Here is a 20,847-nt window from a genome sequence, read left to right on the forward strand (position 1 = left end):
CCCAATCAGAGACAATGACTAACACCTGTCTCTGATTGAGAACCATATTTAGGTAGCCTGTTTTGTGTTGGGTTTTGTGGGTGGTTGTTTGTGTTTGTTGCACCAGATAGGGCTGTTTTGGGTTTTTCCACGTTTATTGTTTTGTATTATGTTCATGTTTAGTTTTCTTATTAAAAAACATGAACTTCAACCACGCTGCATTTTGGTCCGCCTCTCCTTCCCAGGAAGAATCCCGTTACACCCCCTTTGAAGAGGTGATGACCGCGGCAGCTTTTAAATCTTTGGGGATCTCAGATGATATGAGAGGTTGAATAGGCTAGTAATAGGTGTTGCAACGTGTTGCAACGGGCAGATCATTTTAGAAAGAGAGGGTCCAGATTGTCTAGCCTGGCTGATTTGTTGGGAACCAACTTGGACAAGTTGCTACAGGGGGTAATGAGACCGTGGGTGCTGAGATGTGGGCCGGGGTCGGGGTAGCCAGGTGGAAAGCTTGGCCAGCTGTAGAAAAATGCTTATTGAAATGATCAATTATCGTAGATTTATCGGTGGTGACAACATTTTAAGGGTTTTATTAATATATTTTTTTAGGGGGGAGGGTTTCCGTACATTTCTTTGTTTTTAGTTTCTAGTTTAAAGCATATATATAGATCAATCATCGTGCTTTATACATCTCATATTCTTGGTTTAAAAAGTCCAACAAATGGGGTTATTGCCGTTGAGCTCAGCTGCATTGCTTGCTGTTTGGGGTTTTAGGCTGGGTTTCTGTACAGCACTTTGAGATATCAGCTGATGTAAGAAGGGCTATATAAATACATTTGATTTGATTTGATTTGTTGTGTGCAGGCGGAAGATGGGTGGAATCGGTGACCAAACCAGAGAATAACCACATTAGTGGGCCAGGATTTCCTGTGCTGTGACAGTATATGCCCTTCATTGTCATTGTAACTCTAACACAGGAAACTTGTAGAAGATCACACATTGATCTCTTGTACACAGAGAGAGCTTTTCCAGAGCCTGGTAATTTTACTCTCAATTTTGGTTCATCAGAATTTTGGTTTTGCTCATCATTTGTATTTCTAACTTCAAACAGTTGAATCTGGGGTAAATATTGCAATAATTGACTGCAAAGTGTTGGTGAGAATCCTAGCTGACATTGGAGGACATTACAAGGATAAAGATGGTGACAACTCTACTCTTTGTGGCATTAGGTGAGTATTACAGTAACTCAGTTTTCATAAAGGACGGTCTTTTAAGTGCCTTACATGAACAACAATATACTATACTGTATATAGATTGGTATCTGTGACATCTGCTTTATCCAAGTACAGTATAATATTGTCTCTGTCTAGCGTAGCCTTGTTTCAATAGCCTGGGATGTATATATTGGATATTAATATCTGCAACGCAATTTTAACAGGCAAATTTGTGAATTCTGGTATCCATGAACATTGCTAACAAATGACTTGTTAACGAGAGTCACAAAATAAAACCAACCTAGAACAAAGGACTCATTCCGATTTCTAGTCTCACACAGCCGTGACTTACAAGTCAGAAGTTGATGTGCTTGGTGTACATATCCCAGAAAGGTTGTGCAATCTTGCAATTATTAACTTTGATAGAAAATCTATCAAAAGAGACAGGATCTTGAAACCGTGGAGAGGGAGACACCTGTCCGTCTGCGGGAAAATTACACGGAATAATTCTCTAGTGATATCGCAGTTTACGTATTTCTTCATGGCTCTTCCGAATGGAGGAGTCTGTTTTTCCAGCAGGCTACTAAAAGAGGCACATCCAGTGTTCAAAAGGTGGTCTTTTTGCTGTTATACAGATTAAAACCTATCATTTTCGGTGGATTGACAATGGAACCCTGTTTAAAGTATCCTCCTTTTAAACGAAGAGGCAGAGCAAATGTTACAGCAAATAATATGGCTAAACTCCAATGTACTGAAAACAATTTATTGGAAAAAATGTACAAGAAAGGTATCATGTTTACGAATCAGATTGTGAATAAGGATGGTAAAATTCTCACACGAGCAATTAACATTCGCATATTGAGAAGTATTAATACAAAAGTATATGTAGCGATGTGTGCTGAGAGTCGGGAAGCAAAGTTTGGTGAGTGAGTGTTTAAATAAATGAACACAACATAATAGAAAAATAAGAAACACGAACAATGCACAGAACTGACACAGAAACACCTGGGGAAGGAACCTAAGGAAGTGACATACAGTTGAAGTCAGAAGTTTACATACACCTGAGCCAATTAATCCTAGTAAACATCCCCTGTTTTAGGTCAGTTAGAATCACCACTTTATTTTAAGAATGTGAAATGTCAGAATAATAGTAGAGAGAATTATTTATTTCAGCTTTTATTTATTTCATCATATTCTCAGTGGGTCAGAAGTTTACATGCACTCAATTAGTATTTGGTAGAATTGCCTTTAAATTGTTTAACTCGGGTTTTGGCCAATTCCCCCTCACAGAACTGCTGTAACTGAGTCAGGTTTGTAGGCCTCCTTGCTCGCATACGCTTTTTCAGTTCTGCCCACAAATGTTCTATAGGATTGAGGTCAGGGCTTTGTGATGGCCTTGACTTTGTTGTACTTAAGCCATTTTGCCACAACTTTGGAAGTATGCTTGGGGTCATTGTCCATTTGGAAGACTAATTTGCGAACAAGCTTTAACTTCCTGACTGATGTCTTGAGATGTTGCTTAAATATATCCACATACTTTTCCTACCTCATGATGCCATCTATTTTGTGAAGTGCACCAGCCCCTCCTGAAGCAAAGCACCCCCAAAACATGATGCTGCCAGCCCCGTGCTTCACAGTTGGGATGGTGTTCTTTGGCTTGCAAGCCACCCCCTTTTTCCTCCAAACATAATGAGGAATGGCCAAACAGTTCTATTTTTGTTTCATCAGACCAGAGGACATTTCTCCAAAAAGTACGATCTTTGTACCCATGTGCAGTTTCAAACTTTAGTCTGGCTTTTTTATGGCGGTTTTGGAGCAGTGGCTTCTTCCTTGCTGAGCGGCCTTTCAGGTTATGTCGATATAGGACTAGTTTTACTGTGGATATACAGTTGAAGTCGGAAGTTTACATACACTTAGGTTGGAATCATTAAAACTTGTTTTTCAACCACTCCACACATTTCTTGTTAACAAACTATAGTTTTGGCAAGTCTGATAGGACATCTACTTTGTGCATGACACAAGTCATTTTTCCAACAATTGCTTACAGACAAATAATTTCACTTATAACTCACTGTATCACAATTCCAGTCGGTCAGAAGTCTACATACAGTATGTTGACTGTGCCTTTAAAACAGCTTGGAAAATTCCAGAAAATGATGGCATGGCTTTAGAAGCTTCTGATAGGCTAATTGACATAAATTTGAGTCAATTGTAGGTGTACCTGTGGATGTATTTCAAGGCCAACCTTCAAACTCAGTGCCTCTTTGCTTGACGTCATGGGAAAATCAAAAGAAATCATCCAAGACCTCAGCAAAATAATTGTAGACCTCCACTAGTCTGGTTCATCCTTGGAAGCAATTTCCAAGCGCCTAAAGGTACTACGTTCATCTGTACAAACAATAGTACGCAAGTGTAAACACCATGGGGGGGAAAAATGAATTAAGTAGATTTTCGTCCTCCAATTAAAAACCAAATGTCTTAAAATGACTTAAGATCGAAAGGTTTGACATCTCTCAATCGCATATATGTCAAGAAGTTGGGAACAGATTTTCTGCCCCATGGCAATGGCATCGGGTTCATGAACTGTAATACAAAACAACAATTAACGCATTAATCCGTACTTTTCAATTTAAACTATTATATACAATTCCGCCACAGAAGTAATGCTACATATAATGCTATTTGACCAAGAAGGAGAGTGATGGAGTGCTGCATCAGATGACCTGGTCTCCACAGTCACCCAACCTCAACCCAATTGAGATGGTTTGGGATGGAGTTGGACTGCAGAGTGAAGGAAAAGTAGTCATCAAGTGCCAAGCATATGTGGGAATTCCTTCAAGACTGTTGGAAAAGCATTCCAGTTGAAGCTGGTTGAGAAAATGCCAAGAGTGTGCAAAGCTGTAATTAAGGCAAAGGATGGCTTTAACTTCTTATGGCTGCAGGGGCAGTATTGAGTAGCTTGGATGAAAGGCGCCCAGAGTAAACGGCCTGCTCCTCAGTCCCAGTTGCTAATATATGCATATTATTATTAGTATTGGATAGAAAACTGTTTGAATGATGTCTGTGAGTTATAACAGAACTCAAATGGCAGGCAAAATCCTGAGACGAAATCCAAACAGGAAGTGGGAAATCTGAGGTTGGTCGATTTTCAACCCAGCCCCTATTGAATACACAGTGGGATATTGGTTATGTTGCACTTCCTAAGGCTTCCACTAGATGTCAACCTTCTTTAGAAACTTGAATGAGGCTTCTACTGTGATGTGGGGCCGGATGAGAGCTCTTTGAGTCAGTGTTCTGGCAGAGAGCCAGGTCCTGGTCACGTGCATTTCACATGCGCGTGACCATCATTTCACATGATGCGTTCCATGGCTTTTCTACAGACAATGGAATTCTCCAATTGGAACGTTATTGAAGATTTATGCTAAAAACATCCTAAAGATTGATTCTACACTTAGTTTGAAATGTTTTTACGGCCTGTAATATAACTTTTTGAACTTCTCGTCCGACGTTCGGCTGGACCTTCGCGAGCGTTTGGATTTGTGTACCTAACGCGCTAACAAAAGTAGCTACTTGGACATAAATAATGGACATTATCGAACAAATCAAACATTTATTGTGGAACTAGGATTCCTGGGAGTGCATTCTGATGAAGATCATCAAAGATAAGGGAATATTTATAATGTTATTTCTGATTTCTGTTGACTCCAACTCAAAAAACAAAACAATTCTGAGCGGCGTTCTCAGATTATAGCATGGTTTGCATTTTTCTGGAAAGTTCTTTTGAAATCTGACACAGCGGTTGCATTAAGGAGAGGTATATCTATAATTCCATGTGTGACACTTGTATTTTCATCTACATTTATGATGAGTATTTCTGTAAAATTGATGTGGCTATGCAAAATCACTGGATGTTTTTGGAACTAGTGAACGTAATGTGCCAATGTAAACTCAGATTTTTTTTGATAAATATGAACTTCATCGAACAAAACATACATGTATTGTGTAACATGAAGTCCTATGAGTGGCTTTCGATGTAAAGCTTATTTGAAATTGGACACTGTGGTGGGATAAACAACAAGATTACCTTTAAAACGGTATAAAATACATGTATGTTTGAGGAATTTTAATTATGAGATTTCCGTTGTTTTGAATTTGGCGCTCTGCACTTTCACTGGCTGTTGTCATATCGATCCCGTTAACGGGATTGCAGCCCTAAATTAAGTCATACCACAGATTCTCAATTGGATTGAGGTCTGGGCTTTGTCTAAGCCATTCCAAGACATTTAAATGTTCCCCCTTAAACCATTTGAGTGTTGCTTTAGCAGTATGCTTCGGGTCATTGTCCTGCTGGAAGATGAACCTCCGTCCCTGTCTCAAATCTCTGGAAGACTGAAACAGGTTTCCCTCAAGAATTTCCCTGTACTTAGTGCCATCCGTCATTCCTTCAATTATGACCAGTTTCCCAGTCCCTGACGATGAAAAACATCCCCACAGCATGATCCTGCCACCACCATGCTTGGATGGTGTTCTCAGGCTGATGAGAGGTGTTGGGTTTGTGCCAGAAATAGCATTTTCCTTGATGGCCAAAAAGCTCAATTGTAGTCAGAGCACCTTCTTCCATATGTTTGGGGAGTCTCCCACATGCCTTTTGGCGAACACCAAACGTGTTTGCTCATTGTTTTCTTTAAGCAATGGCTTTTTTCTGGCCAATCTTCCATAAAGCCCTGCTCTGTGGAGTGTACGGCTTAAAGTGGTCCTATGGACAGATACTCCAATCTCTGTTGTGGAGCTTTGCAGCTCCTTCAGGGTTATCTTTGGTCTCTTTGTTGCCTCTGATTAATGCCCTCCTTGCCTGATTTGTGATTTTTAGTGGGTGGCCCTCTTTTGCCAGTTTTGTTGCGATGCCATATTCTTTAAATTGTTTAATAATGGATTTAATGGTGCTCCGTGGGATGTTCAAAGCTTTGGATTTTTTGTTTTATAACCCAACCCTGAGCTGTACTTCTCCACAACTTTGTCCCTGACCTGTTTGTTGAGCTCCTTGGTCTTCGTGGTGCCGCTTGCTTGGTGGTGCCCCTTGCTTAGTGGTGTTGCAGACACTGGGGCCTTTTAGAACAGGTGTGTGTATATATATATATATACTGAGATCATTTGACACTTAGATTGCACACAGGTGGACTTTATTTAACTAATTATGTGACTTCTGATGGTAATTGGTTGCACCAGATCTTATTTAGGGGCTTCATAGCAAATGGGGTGAATACATATGCACGCACCACTTTTCTGTTTTATATTTTGTTGAATTTTTTTGAAACAAGTACTTTTTTTCATTTCACTTCACCAATTTGGACTATTCTATTACATGAAATCCAAACACAAATCGATTTAAATTACAGGTTGTAATGCAACAAAATAGGAAAATGCCAAAGTGTTGCGTTTACGCACTGAAGGTAGGTAAGGAGTCAAACGCAGGAGAGCAGAGATGTCAGTGTAGTGTATATTTTAATAAGGGCAGGTCCAAAAAAAACGGTACAGTACAATACCCAAAAACCAACGCCCAAGACAATGGGAACTAACAGTAAGTAAGTAAGGCGCAAAAACACAACGCACCTTGCTATAATAAACACACGCAAAATACACTGAGGAAAGCCGAGGAGGAAAAATATTCCTGCACAAACCTACGCGGGGAAACAGGGGTAAATATGCACACAGAAATTAAAGCAGGTGTGAATGAACCAAAGACAAACAAACAGAAAAGGAAACATGGATCGGTGATGGCTAGTAGGCCTGCGACGCCGACCGCCGAGCACCGCCTGAATAGGGAGAGGAACCACCTTAAAAAAATTTGCAAGGCACTGTATAGGCACTGTATTTTCCACCAAGTCCTCCAACTAGAATCTAGAACTCGAAACTAGAATCTGAGTAACTGTAACACAAGCTATATCTGACATACGTTTTGCATTAGCTCGGTGGTAGTTTATCCAAATTAAAATCGTATTTTCAGTAGTTATTTACACTTTTGACATGTAGCGGTGTAGCTAACTACTCACTGTATTTTTTTCTGTCCTGAACCACTGGGCTAAGCCGATGCACTCCTCTATCTGGCTCACATAGATCTCCGTACACTGTTAACATTTGACTCTAGAGTTAAGTATTCTTCCAGTCATGTTTTTTTTAAACATTTTGTATTATATGACATTTCAGATTTACATATGATCATTTTTCAGGAGGACGTTGTGCTGCAGTGAATTACTTTTTCAAAGTAACTTTAGTTACGCAAACTATATTTCTCTCAACGGCAGCTTCACAGTAGCTCAACTTCGTCCTCCAGTGTGACATTGGTAGCTTCATAAACTATGTTTTCAGAGTAGTTCCCCAACACTGCTGACATATTACATAAGGAAATAACATTAGTCAACATCAAGTGGCGAAACCTTTTAGCAAAGTAAAGAGTTGAGTCATTTAATAGCATTTTGCAGAAAGCAGGATTAAGCCAATTTTAAACAAAGGAAGAGTGCCATATTGTAACGGTTTTCCTCCTCTTCTGAGGAGGAGGAGGAGGAAAGATCGGACCAATGCGCAGCGTGGTAAGTGTCCATATTTTAATGAAATATAACCGGACACTGAATACAACAGAACAATACAAATAAATACAAACCGAAACAGTCCTGTATGGTAAACACAGACACAGAAAACAACTACACACAAATCATAGTGGGAAAATAGGCTGCCTAAGAATGGTTCTCAATCAGAGACAACGATTGCCAGCTGCCTCTGATTGGGAACCATACCAGGCCAAACATATAGAAATAGAAAACATAGTATGCCCACCCCAACTCACGCCCTGACCAAACTAAAACAGAGACATAAAAAAGGAACTAAGATCAAGACGTGACACATATTGTGTGAAACTGATTCTAAAAATGTAACTTTCACTTGTATACCGAACTGTTGGTCTGTGAGAGTATGGCAAATGTTAACCACAACAAGTGAACTTCTCTACATGAGAAGTACATCTCTAACAGGGCAGTTTCACAAAGGAAATGATTGAGCTTGACATACAGTGCATTCAGAAAGTATTCAGACCACTTCACCTTTTCCACATTTTCCGAGCTTGGCACACCTCTATTTGGGGAGTTTCTCCCGTTCTTCTCTCCAGATCGTTTCAAGCTGTGTCAGGATAAATGGACTCTCCAGAGATGCTCGATCGGGTTCAAGTCCGAGCTCTGGCTGGGCCACTCAAGGACATTCAGAGAAATGTCCTGAAGCAGCTCCTGCATTGTCTTGGTTGGGGTCCTGAGCTCTCTGGAGCAGTTTTCATCAAGGATCTCTCTGTACTTTGCTTCATTCATCTTTCACCTCAATCCTGACTGGTCTCCCAGTCCCTGCCGCTGAAAAACATCCGCACAGCGTGATGCTGCCACCACCATGCTTCACCGTAGAGATTGTATTGGCCAGGTGATGATCAGTGCCTGGTTTCCTCCACACGTGACACTTGGCATTCAGGCCAAAGAGTTCAATCTTGGTTTCATCAGACCAGAGAATCTAGTTTCTCATGGTCTCAGAGTCCTTTAGGTGCCTTTTGACAGACTCCAAGCGGGCTGTAATGTGCCTTTTACTGAGGAGCAGCTTCCGTCTGGCCACTCTACCATAAAGGCCTGATTGGTGGACTGCTGCAGCGACTGTTGTCCTTCTGGAAGGTTCTCCCATCTCCGAAGAGGAACTCCTCCAGAGATGGTCACACTCTGTCAGAGTGACCATCGGGTTTTGACATGCACTGTCAACTGTGGGACCTTACCTCTTACATGCACTGTCAACTGTGGGACCTTACCTCTTACATGCACTGTCAACTGTGGGACCTTACCTCTGACATGCACTGTCAACTGTGGGACCTTACCTCTGACATGCACTGTCAACTGTGGGAACTTATATAGACAGTTGTGTGTCTTTCCAAATCATGTCCAATGAATTTAGTTTACCACAGCTGGACTCCAATCAAGTTGTAGAAACATTTCAATGATGATCAATTGAAACATGATGCACCTGAGCTCAATTTCGAGTCTCGTAGGAAAGGGTCTGAAAACTTCTGTAAATGAGGTATGTCTGTTTTTATTTTGGAAAAAATTAACAAAAATGTCTGAACCTGTTTTCAATTTTGTCATTATGGGGTATTGTGTGTAGATTGATTAGGAAGGCAAATTATTTAATCCATTTTAGAATAAGTGAAGGGTTGTGAATACTTTCCGAATGCACTGTATAACCATCCGGCTTTACAAATGGTGTAAATACCACAACATGGAAACATTGTCTGTTTGCTTGGTTTACATTTAAAGTTGTTTATGAATGTGTCTATAACTATCTACATAAAGCGTTCTAATATTTACAAATGTAACAATAACAGTTCATGAGTTAAAACATTAAAACCTTGTGATTTTTTTACTGGACATTATAGTAAGGTGTTATCCATTTAGAAATGGCAACTTCAGTAAATGTGTATTCAATTGTAATGTTTTGGTTGTCTGTGTTTCTCCCCAACAGCTCATCAAATGGTGTTGTGTTCATTGGCAGGTAAGTGTTAATTTACACTGAACAAAAATATAAAACACAACATGCAACAATTTCAATGATTTTATTGAGTTGCAGTTCATATAAGGAAATCAGTCAATTGAAATGCATTCATTAGCCCCTAATCTATGGGTTTCACATGACTGGGAATACAAATATGCATCTGTTGGTCACAGATACCTTAAAATAAAAGGTAGGGGCGTGGATCAGAAAACCAGTCAGTATCTGGTGTTAACACCACTTGCCTCATGCAGCGCGACACATTTCTTTCACATAGAGTTGTTCAGGCTGTTGATTGTGGCCTATGGAATATTGTCCGACTCCTCTTCAGTGAATGTGCAAAGTTGCTGGATATTGGCGGGAACTGTAACATGCTGCCGTACACATAGATCCAGAGCATCCCAAACATGCTCAATGGATGACATGTCTGGTGAGTATGCAGACCATGGAAGAACTGTGACATTTTCAGCTTTCAGGAATTGTGTACAGAGCCTTGCGACATGGGGCATCATCATGCTGAAATATGAGCTGATGGCGGCGGATGAATGGAACAACAATGATTGCCATCGATAAAATTATATTGTGTTTGTTGTCCGTAGCTTATGCCTGCCCGTACCATAACCCCACCGCCACCATGGGGCACTCTGTTCAAAACGTTGACATCAGCAAACCGCTCGCCCACACAACGCCATAAACGCTGTCTGCCATCTTCCTGGTACAGTCGAAGCTGGGATTCATCCGTGAAGAGCACACATCTCCCGTGTGCCAGCGGCCATGGAAGGTGAGCATTTGCCCCCTGAAGACGTTTACGACACCGAACTGCAGTCAGGTCAAGACCATGGGGAGGACGACGGACACTCAGATAAGCTTCCTTGTGACGGTTTCTGACAAACCTATTTTCATCAGCTGTCTGGGTGGCTGGTCTCAGATGATCCCACTGGTGAAGAAGCCAGATGTGGAGGTCCTGGACAGTGTGGTTACATGTGCTCTGCGATTGTGAGGCCGGTTGGCCGTACTGCCAAATTCTCTAAAACGGAGTTGGAGACGGTTTATGGCAGAGAAATTAACATTTAAATCTCTGGCAACAGCTTTGGTGGACATTCATGCAGTCAGCATGACAATTGCACGCTCCCTCAAAACTTGAGGCATCTGTGGCATTGTGTTTTGTGACAAAACTACATATTTTAGAGTGGCCTTGTACTGTCTCCAGCACAAGGGGCACTTGTGTAATGATCATGCTGTTTAATCAGCTTCTTGATATTTTTATTTATTTATTTATTTCACCTTTATTTAACCAGGTAGGCAAGTTGAGAACAAGTTCTCATTTACAATTGCGACCTGGCCAAGATAAAGCAAAGCAGTTCGACACATACAACGACACAGAGTTACACATGGAGTAAAACAAACATACAGTCAATAATACAGTATAAACAAGTCTATATACGATGTGAGCAAATGAGGTGAGATAAGGGAGGTAAAGGCAAAAAGGCCATGGTGGCAAAGTAAATACAATATAGCAAGTAAAACACTGGAATGGTAGATTTGCAATGGGAGAATGTGCAAAGTAGAAATAAAAATAATGGGGGTGCAAAGGAGCAAAATAAATTAATGAATTAAATACAGTAGGGAAAGAGGTAGTTGTTTGGGCTAAATTATAGGTGGGCTATGTACAGGTGCAGTAATCTGTGAGCTGCTCTGACAGTTGGTGCTTAAAGCTAGTGAGGGAGATAAGTGTTTCAGAGATTTTTGTAGTTCGTTCCAGTCATTGGCAGCAGAGAACTGGAAGGAGAGGCGGCCAAAGAAAGAATTGGTTTTGGGGGTGACTAGAGAGATATACCTGCTGGAGCGTGTGCTACAGGTGGGAGATGCAATGGTGACCAGCGAGCTGAGATAAGGGGGGACTTTACCTAGCAGGGTCTTGTAGATGACATGTAGCCAGTGGGTTTGGCGACGAGTATGAAGCGAGGGCCAGCCAACGAGAGCGTACAGGTCGCAATGGTGGGTAGTATATGGGGCTTTGGTGACAAAACGGATTGCACTGTGATAGACTGCATCCAATTTGTTGAGTAGGGTATTGGAGGATATTTTGTAAATGACATCGCCAAAGTCGAGGATTGGTAGGATGGTCAATTTTACAAGGGTATGTTTGGCAGCATGAGTGAAGGATGCTTTGTTGCGAAATAGGAAGCCAATTCTAGATTTAACTTTGGATTGGAGATGTTTGATATGGGTCTGGAAGGAGAGTTTACAGTCTAACCAGACACCTAAGTATTTGTAGTTGTCCACGTATTCTAAGTCAGAGCCGTCCAGAGTAGTAATGTTGGACAGGCGGGTAGGTACAGGTAGCGATCAGTTGAAGAGCATGCATTTAGTTTTACTTGTATTTAAGAGCAATTGGAGGCCACGGAAGGAGAGTTGTATGGCATTGAAGCTTGCCTGGAGGGTTGTTAACACAGTGTCCAAAGAAGGGCCAGAAGTATACAGAATGGTGTCGTCTGCGTAGAGGTGGATCAGAGACTCACCAGCAGCAAGAGCGACCTCATTGATGTATACAGAGAAGAGAGTCGGTCCAAGAATTGAACCCTGTGGCATCCTCATAGAGACTGCCAGAGGTCCGGACAGCAGACCCTCCGATTTGACACACTGAACTCTATCAGAGAAGTAGTTGGTGAACCAGGCGAGGCAATCATTTGAGAAACCAAGGCTGTCGAGTCTGCCGATGAGGATGTGGTGATTGACAGAGTCGAAAGCCTTGGCCAGATCAATGAATACGGCTGCACAGTAATGTTTCTTATCGATGGCGGTTAAGAAATCATTTAGGACCTTGAGCGTGGCTGAGGTGCACCCATGACCAGCTCTGAAACCAGATTGCATAGCAGAGAAGGTATGGTGAGATTCGAAATGGTCGGTAATCTGTTTGTTGACTTGGCTTTCGAAGACCTTAGAAAGGCATGGTAGGATAGATATAGGTCTGTAGCAGTTTGGGTCAAGAGTGTCACCCCCTTTGAAAAGGGGGGTGACCGCAGCTGCTTTCCAATCTTTGGGAATCTCAGACGACACGAAAGAAACGTTGAACAGGCTAGTAATAGGGGTGGCAACAATTTTGGCAGATAATTTTAGAAAGAAAGGGTCCAGATTGTCTAGCCCGGCTGATTTGTAGGGGTCCAGATTTTGCAGCTCATTCAGAACATCAACTGAGCAGATTTGGGAGAAGGAGAAATGGGGAAGGCTTGGGCGAGTTGTTGTGGGGGGTGCAGTGCTGTTGACCGGGGTAGGAGTAGCCAGGTGGAAAGCATGGCCAGCCGTAGAAAAATGCTTATTGAAATTCTCAATTATGGTGGATTTATCAGTGGTGACAGTGTTTCCTATCTTCAGTGCAGTGGGCAGCTGGGAGGAGGGGTTCTTGTTCTCCATGGACTTTACAGTGTCCCAGAACTTTTTTGAGTTAGTGTTGCAGGAAGCAAATTTCTGCTTGAAAAAGCTAGCCTTGGCTTTTCTAACTGCCTGTGTATAATGGTTTCTAGCTTCCCTTCACAGCTGCATATCACGGGGGCTGTTCGATGCTAATGCAGAACGCCATAGGATGTTTTTGTGTTGGTTAAGGGCAGTCAGGTCTGGGGAGAACCAAGGGCTATATCTATTCCTGGTTCTAAATTTCTTGAATGGGGCATGTTTATTTAAGATGGTTAGGAAGGCATTTAAAAAAAATATCCAGGCATCCTCTACTGACGGGATGAGATCAATATCCTTCCAGGATACCCCGGCCAGGTCGATTAGAAAGGCCTGCTCGCTGAAGTGTTTCAGGGAGCGTTTTACAGTGATGAGTGGAGGTCGTTTGACCGCTGACCCATTACGGATGCAGGCAATGAGGCAGTGATCGCTGAGATCTTGGTTGAAAACAGCAGAGGTGTATTTAGAGGGCAAGTTGGTTAGGATGATATCTATGAGGGTGCCCGTGTTTAAGGCTTTGGGGAGGTACCTGGTAGGTTCATTGATAATTTGTGTGAGGTTGAGGGCATCAAGTTTAGATTGTAGGATGGCTGGGGTGTTAAGCATGTTCCAGTTTAGGTCGCCTAGCAGCACAAGCTCTGAAGATAGATGGGGGGCAATCAGTTCACATATGGTGTCCAGAGCACAGCTGGGGGCAGCGGGTGGTCTATAGCAGGCGGCAACGGTGAGAGACTTGTTTTTAGAGAGGTGGATTTTTAAAAGTAGAAGTTCAAATTGTTTGGGTACAGACCTGGATAGTAGGACAGAACTCTGCAGGCTATCTTTGCAGTAGATTGCAACACCGCCCCCTTTGGCAGTTCTATCTTGTCTGAAAATGTTGTAGTTTGGAATTAAAATGTCTGAATTTTTGGTGGTCTTCCTAAGCCAGGATTCAGACACAGCTAGAACATCCGGGTTGGCAGAGTGTGCTAAAGCAGTGAATAGAACAAACTTAGGGAGGAGGCTTCTAATGTTAACATGCATGAAACCAAGGCTATTACGGTTACAGAAGTCGTCAAAAGAGAGCGCCTGGGGAATAGGAGTGGAGCTAGGCACTGCAGGGCCTGGATTCACCTCTACATCGCCATGAACAGAGTAGGAGTAGAATAAGGGTGCGGCTAAAAGCAATAAGAATTGGTCGTTTAGAACGTCTTGAACAGAGAGTAAAAGGAGGTTTCTGGGGGTGATAAAATAGCATCAAGGTATAATGTACAGACAAAGGTAAGGTGGGATGTGAATACAGTGGAGGTAAACCTAGGTATTGAGTGATGAAGAGAGAGATATTGTCTCTAGAAACATCATTGAAACCAGGAGATGTCATTGCATGTGTGGGTGGTGGAACTAATAGGTTGGATAAGGTATAATGAGCAGGACTAGAGGCTCTACAGTGAAATAAGCCAATAAACACTAACCAGAACAGCAATGGACAAGGCATATTGACATGAAGGAGAGGCATGCTCAGACGAGTGATCAAAAGGGTCCAGTGAGTGGAGAGGTTGGTTGGGGGTCACGGCGATTTAGACAGCTAAATCGGTAGCAAGCTAGCATAGGAGCAAGCTAGCATAAGATGGAGGTCTGTTATTAGCCAACTCTTGCGTTCCGTCAGTAGATTAGTGGGTTTCCGTGTGGTAGAGGGGATGAATCCAAATCACACAACAACAACAAAAATAAAAACAATAGATATAGTTATAGAGGCCCAAGAAGAAAAATAAATAAATAAATTAAAATAAAATAAAATAAAAATTGTCCGATTGTCTATTCAGATAGCAGCCGATAAGATAGCCAACGGCTAGCAGGCCGCAGATGGGCGCCCAGGCAACGTTGAGCCGGAGGAGCCAGCCGGACAATTCCCTCGGGTAGACAACGTCGGCAGTCTAGCCGTGAAGGCCCGGTGGGGCTCCGCGTAGGCAGCAAAACAGGTCCGGATAGGTGACTGCAGCCCAGGAGTGATTGATGGAACTCTTCAGCTGGCTAGCTCCGGAACAATTGATGTTAGCTCCGGAATCGACGAAAGCCGATAGTCACACGGATAGCAGCTAGCTAGCTGCGAGATCCAGGCATGGACGTCCAGAGCCAGCGGCCGAAATCCAGGGACATGGAGAGAAAAATTGGTACGATATGTTCGGGTCCGAGCCGCGCTGCGCTGCACCGCGCCGTACAAAACTGCCGATAGATTCTCGAGCCAAAGGACAGCCGATGACCACAAACAATGGTCAGCTGAGTACCAACGATTAGCCAGTAAATAAGCTAACTAGCTTCTGAACTAGCCCCTGAACCAGCTTCAGAGTAGCTTCTGGACCAGCTTCTGGCTAGCTCCTGGCTAGCTTCTGGCTAATTTCTGGCTAGCCTCTCGGAGGATCACAGATCTGAGGTAAATAATACTTTTTTACATAAATATAAATTGGTGAAGCGGATTGCAGGAGTGTTCTGAAGATGAGTTTTTGGAAAATTAAAAATGTATGTGAAAAAAAAAGTTGTAAATATATATATATATATATATCTTGGGACGGAGATGACACACCTGTGGATGGATTATCTTGGTGAAGGAGAAATGCTCAGAAGGATGTAAACATTTGTGTACAAAAATTTGAAAGAAAAGGCTTTTTGTGCATATGGAACATTTCTGGGAGGAAACATGGGACCAAAACATGACATTTGTGAACACAGGTCCCCAAAAGGTTTTATGTAGCATGTTTGAATATCATTTAAATACATTTAAAAGTACACATGAAATAAGTCCAAAAAGATTGAGTAGCATGTTTGTAACAAAACTTTGAATAGAACATCTTTCACCATACTGACAGTTAACTTGCTTATTGATCATTAATTAATTTTCCCGATCATCTCTTTTCCTCTTTGTGAGCTGGTGAAGAGATCAGGCTGGTCGATGGCACTAGTCGCTGCTCGGGGACAGTAGAGATTCTTTACAAGGGCCAGTGGGGACGAGTGTGTGGCCAGAAGTGGGACGTAAACGATGCCAATGTGGTGTGTGGCCAGCTGGGCTGTGGGAGAGCTGTGAGTGCCCAAGGTAGTGCCCACATAGGTCAGGGTAGTGGTGGCAGGCCTACTTGGCTGGATGATGTTGGGTGTAAAGGCACTGAGAGCTCCCTCACAGAATGCTCACATGGAGGATTGAAACACCATGACTGTTTACAGGCTCAAGATGCCAGAGTTGTCTGCTCAGGTAAGAAAAGTCCCTCTGTTGCTATTGTGGTTGATAAAAGTCAAAATACCTTGATTTTAGTTGTGTCAACTTGGCATTGATTTAGTTGATAAAAATGATACTGAAATGCATTTTACTGTCAAATGTTCTTTCATGCCTAGTTAAACCTAATATCAGACTGGTCAATGGGAGTGACCTCTGCTCTGGGAGGGTTGAGGTCTATCAAACTGGTCACTGGCGAACCGTGTGTGACGACGAGTGGAACTTGGATGACGCTGCTGTGGTTTGCAGTCAGCTTGGCTGTGGGAGAGCTGATAGTGCCCCAGAGAGGGCCTACTTTGGTCAGGGCAGTGGGCCCATCTGGCAGGATGATATTGGCTGCTCTGGCACGGAGTGCTCCATCACACAGTGCCCACACACAGGAGGAGGAACACGTAACTGTAATCACGATAACGACGCAGGTGTTATTTGTTCAGGTAAGGGAGTCTCTTTGCCTTGTCTAGACTTGAGTTTTATCAGCATTTGGTTTGAATGGTTTGAATTGTGCAGAAAGGTCTCGTTATAGAGAAAATCCTAAAAAGCATATTACTGCATTATTGTAGACTGCTCTGCCACCTAGTTGAGAGTTGACCGTTGCACAAAGAATCTTAACCCAGGCCTGATTTGGTGCTATATGACCAGATGAGGGCAGCCTAGAACAGAGCATGTGTTTAAGACAGTATGAAGATGAGCAGAAACATTTATTAATCTATGAAATAGATTATTTCTCTCCCCCATCTACACACAATAGCCCATAATGACAAAGGGGAAACATGTTTTTAGAAATGTTTCAAATATATTGAAAATTAAATATAGAAATATCTAATTTACTTAAGTATTCACACCCCTGGCAGTGATTACAGCTGTAAGTCTTTCTGGGTAAATCTCGAAGAGTTTTGCACACCTGGATAGTACAATTTTTGCATATTACATTCAATGTCGTCTTGGTAAGTAACTCCAGTGTATATTTGGCTTTGTGTTTTAGGTTATTGTTCTGTTGAAAGATGAATTTGTCTCCCAGTGTCTGTTGGAAAGCAGACTGAACCAGGTTTTCCTCTAAGATTTTCCCTGTGCTTAGCACTATTTCGTTTATTATTCTTCCCTAAAAAACTCCCTAGTCCTTACCGATGACAAGCATACCCATAACACACTGGAGGTTGGTGGCACCTTAATTGGGGAGGACGGGTTCATGGTAATGGCTGGAGCGGAATTAGTGGAATGGTATCAAATACATCAAACACATGGTTTCAATGCATTTGATGCCATTCCATTCGCTCGGTTCCAACCATTATAATGAACCGTCCCCCCCTCATTAGCCTCCCCTGCCATAACATGAGGCACCCAGTGGTACTCAGTGATGTGTTGTGTTGGATTTGCCCCAAACATAACACTTCGCATTCAAGAAATAAAGTGAATTTATTTGCCACATTTTTTGCAGTTTTACTTTAGTGCCTTATTGCAAATGTTTTAGAATATTTGTATTCTATACAGGCTTCATTCTTTTCACTCTGTCATTTAGGTTAGTATTGTGGGGTAACTACAATGTTGTTGTTCCATCCTCAGTTTTCTCCTATTACAGCCATTAAACAATGTAACAATGTTTCAAAGTCTCATGGTGAAATCGTTGAGCGGTTTCCTTCCTCTCCAGCAACTGAGTTAGGAAGGACGCTTGTATCTTTTTAGTGACTGGGTGTATTGATACACCATCCAAAGTGTAATTAATAACTGCATCATGCTCAAAGGGATATTCAGTGCCTGCTTTCTTTCTTTTTTTTACCCATCTAACAATAGGTGCCCTTCTTTGCGAGGCGTTGGAAAACCTCCCTGGAATTTGTGGTTGAACCTGTGTATGAAGTTCACTGCTCGACTGAGGGACCTTACAGATAGTTTTATGTGCAGGGTACAGAGATGAAGTAGTCATTCAAAAATCATGTTGAACACAATTATTCCACACAGAATGCAACTTATGTGACTTGTTAATCAAATATTTACTACTGAACTTATTTAGGCTTGCCAAAACAAAGTGGTTGGATACTTATTGACTCAAGACACTTCAGCTTTATACAGCATTATATGGTCATTTGGTTTTTTTAAACTCAGAAAACATAATTACACGGTATTGTTTGTAGTCCAGTGACACAAAATGTCAAATTTGAATCTATTTTAAAATCAGGCTAAAACACAACAAAATGTGGAAAAAGACCAGGAGTGTAAATACCTTCTGAAGGCACCCCAGGTTGTGGTTACTGTTGCCTGACTAAACTACATCTCTTTGACCAACAGGTGTTGTCTTGCAGAAGCCTTCACTCTCCACAGACCGGTCCTACTCTGCCTTCTTGCATGGAGAGGAGGTCCAGCTCACCTGCACTCTTCCATCCCGTATCCTCTGTAATGCTGTGGAGTTCATCTTCTATCTGAATGGAGACTCCGTCATGACTGTGACCGTTGGATCCTCACAGCCCAGGGCTACTTTAACAAAGTTTAAGACGGACGCTTCACACCAGGGCAGTTACAGCTGTCTCTACAGAACCCACTCCAACGGCAAAGCCATCAGCTCCCCTTACAGCAACATTACTAAAGGTGAGGTGGTAGTTAGGAAACAAGTGCTGCCTAATCTATATCTATATATTTAAGATTCATAGCCTTGACAGAGATGAGAGACTGATTACCTTGTCCATCACACACATATTTCTCAGTTACAAGGTGTGAATATGGAATCACATTACTGTCATATTGCTGTTTACTTTCTTCCAAGTGGTCCTGCTTCAGCCCAACATCTCTCTCAGTCCTCCAAATGGAGGGATGTTCTGGGGACTTCAGGGGCCAGAGGTGACCAGGGGCCACAGCTTCTCCATCATCTGCTCCATTCAGCCACAGTATCCCGGAGGCCTCTTCTATCTGGACTTCTCTGGTTCCAACAGAACAGAGACTACGCCAGCAGTCAACCACTCTGCCTCCTTCCACTTCCCTGTTGCAGAGTATAAAGACCAGGGGAAATACAGCTGCAGCTATGGAGTCAACATCTCCACGCGGTCATTCAGGTCGGCTAATAGTGAACTAGCTGTCACCATTAGAGGTAAAATAACACATGCTTTACATTTTTTAATTTAAAATAGCATTTACGTGAGAGAAAAATCATAGTATTGTAAAATGATTCATAATCCTTCATATCACTTTTTTATATTTTTTTTATATATCCTATGAATTGGCCATCTACAAGTCTTGATCTGTAGGTTTAAACCTTGAAATACCTACCTTTTCCTCAGCCTCTATGGTCCCCATCATTGCCTCTGGAGGGACTGTTGGGCTAGCACTCCTGTTTCTGTTTCTGCTTGTCATCTGTCTAGTCAACAGGAGGACCAGGAGGAGCAGCAAGCCATCTACAGAGACTGACCAGAGAGAATGTAAGTGCTGTGACTGTACTGCAAACAAAGGCTGAATCTGAACTTAATTTACACCTTGAGCTTGAAAAGTTGAGTTAAGCAGCATCTCAAAATTGACTTCAAAGACTTTTGTCGACATCATTTCGTTCTGATGTTTAAAAAAAAAGTTTTTAATCCCCAGCGTTTCCTGTGGCGAATATTAACAAGCAAATTGTTACGCAACAGGTATTGACAACAGACACAACAAAGGCGAGGACGACAAAGTAGAAGAGGAGGACTACGTGAATGTTGAAAACGTCTGTGGCGAGAGAAGTCTGGAGAGCGGGAAGGGGGAAAAGAAGAAGAAAAAAGGGCGCCACTCTGGGAACACGGGGGATGTCTGTTTCAACGAGGAGGAGGGTGAAAGGGAGGGAAACGTTTACAGAAAGCGTGTTTGTGGTGGGTCTCGTGAGAAAGTGAATAGTGCAGACGACGCTGAAGATTATGTCTCTGTCTATGACAATGTTGTAGCGCATGGCGTGAACGAAGACATTTATCAAAACTATTAGGAGGAGTAACAGTGGACTGCGTGTCACTAAAGCAACTCATTGGCATCAACACATTGATGTGTAAATAAAGTTAAGTAACAATAATTCAGATGCAATAGTATAGCAACTACGGTTGCTATAGTTGACACTGAAACGAGACATATGACATAATGGTATTGCTCTATTTTATTTAGCTTTTTGTAACCAATCGAAATGTTCAGCATATTTGATCCATTGGGTCAAATCCGAACTGTCGTTTTTTGTATGCGTCGGTGGGGTGCCACTTTCTGTGTCTTTGATCAGTTCCAGTGTTGTTGAGGAACTAGCAATATGTATAAACTGTTGGTTGATTGCACAAAAATAAACAGGATTCTCATTGCATGCTTTTGAGTTGAACTTTTATGTCTCCACTTCTTCTTTGAAGAGGAGTAGAAGGTGTTCAACCAAGTGAGAAAAGGTCCAACCATTAAAAATAAGATGAGCATTGG

The 20,847-nt window shown here is 42.1% G+C and overlaps 1 protein-coding gene across 1 annotated transcript; it reads left to right on the forward strand.

The window, feature by feature from the left end:
- Positions 1 to 949: 949 nt before the first annotated feature.
- LOC139423908 (scavenger receptor cysteine-rich type 1 protein M130-like) lies at positions 950 to 20,847 on the forward strand. The gene is made up of 7 exons (XM_071175547.1): positions 950 to 1,208; positions 9,732 to 9,761; positions 16,111 to 16,431; positions 16,572 to 16,886; positions 18,733 to 19,029; positions 19,205 to 19,853; positions 20,058 to 20,847. Exons 1-6 carry the CDS (start codon positions 1,178 to 1,180, stop codon positions 19,558 to 19,560), a joined length of 1,350 nt encoding a protein of 449 aa, XP_071031648.1. The 5' UTR covers positions 950 to 1,177; the 3' UTR covers positions 19,561 to 19,853; positions 20,058 to 20,847.

This window comes from Oncorhynchus clarkii, chromosome 13 (genome assembly GCF_045791955.1).
Source record: "Oncorhynchus clarkii lewisi isolate Uvic-CL-2024 chromosome 13, UVic_Ocla_1.0, whole genome shotgun sequence".
Taxonomy (NCBI): domain Eukaryota; kingdom Metazoa; phylum Chordata; class Actinopteri; order Salmoniformes; family Salmonidae; genus Oncorhynchus; species Oncorhynchus clarkii.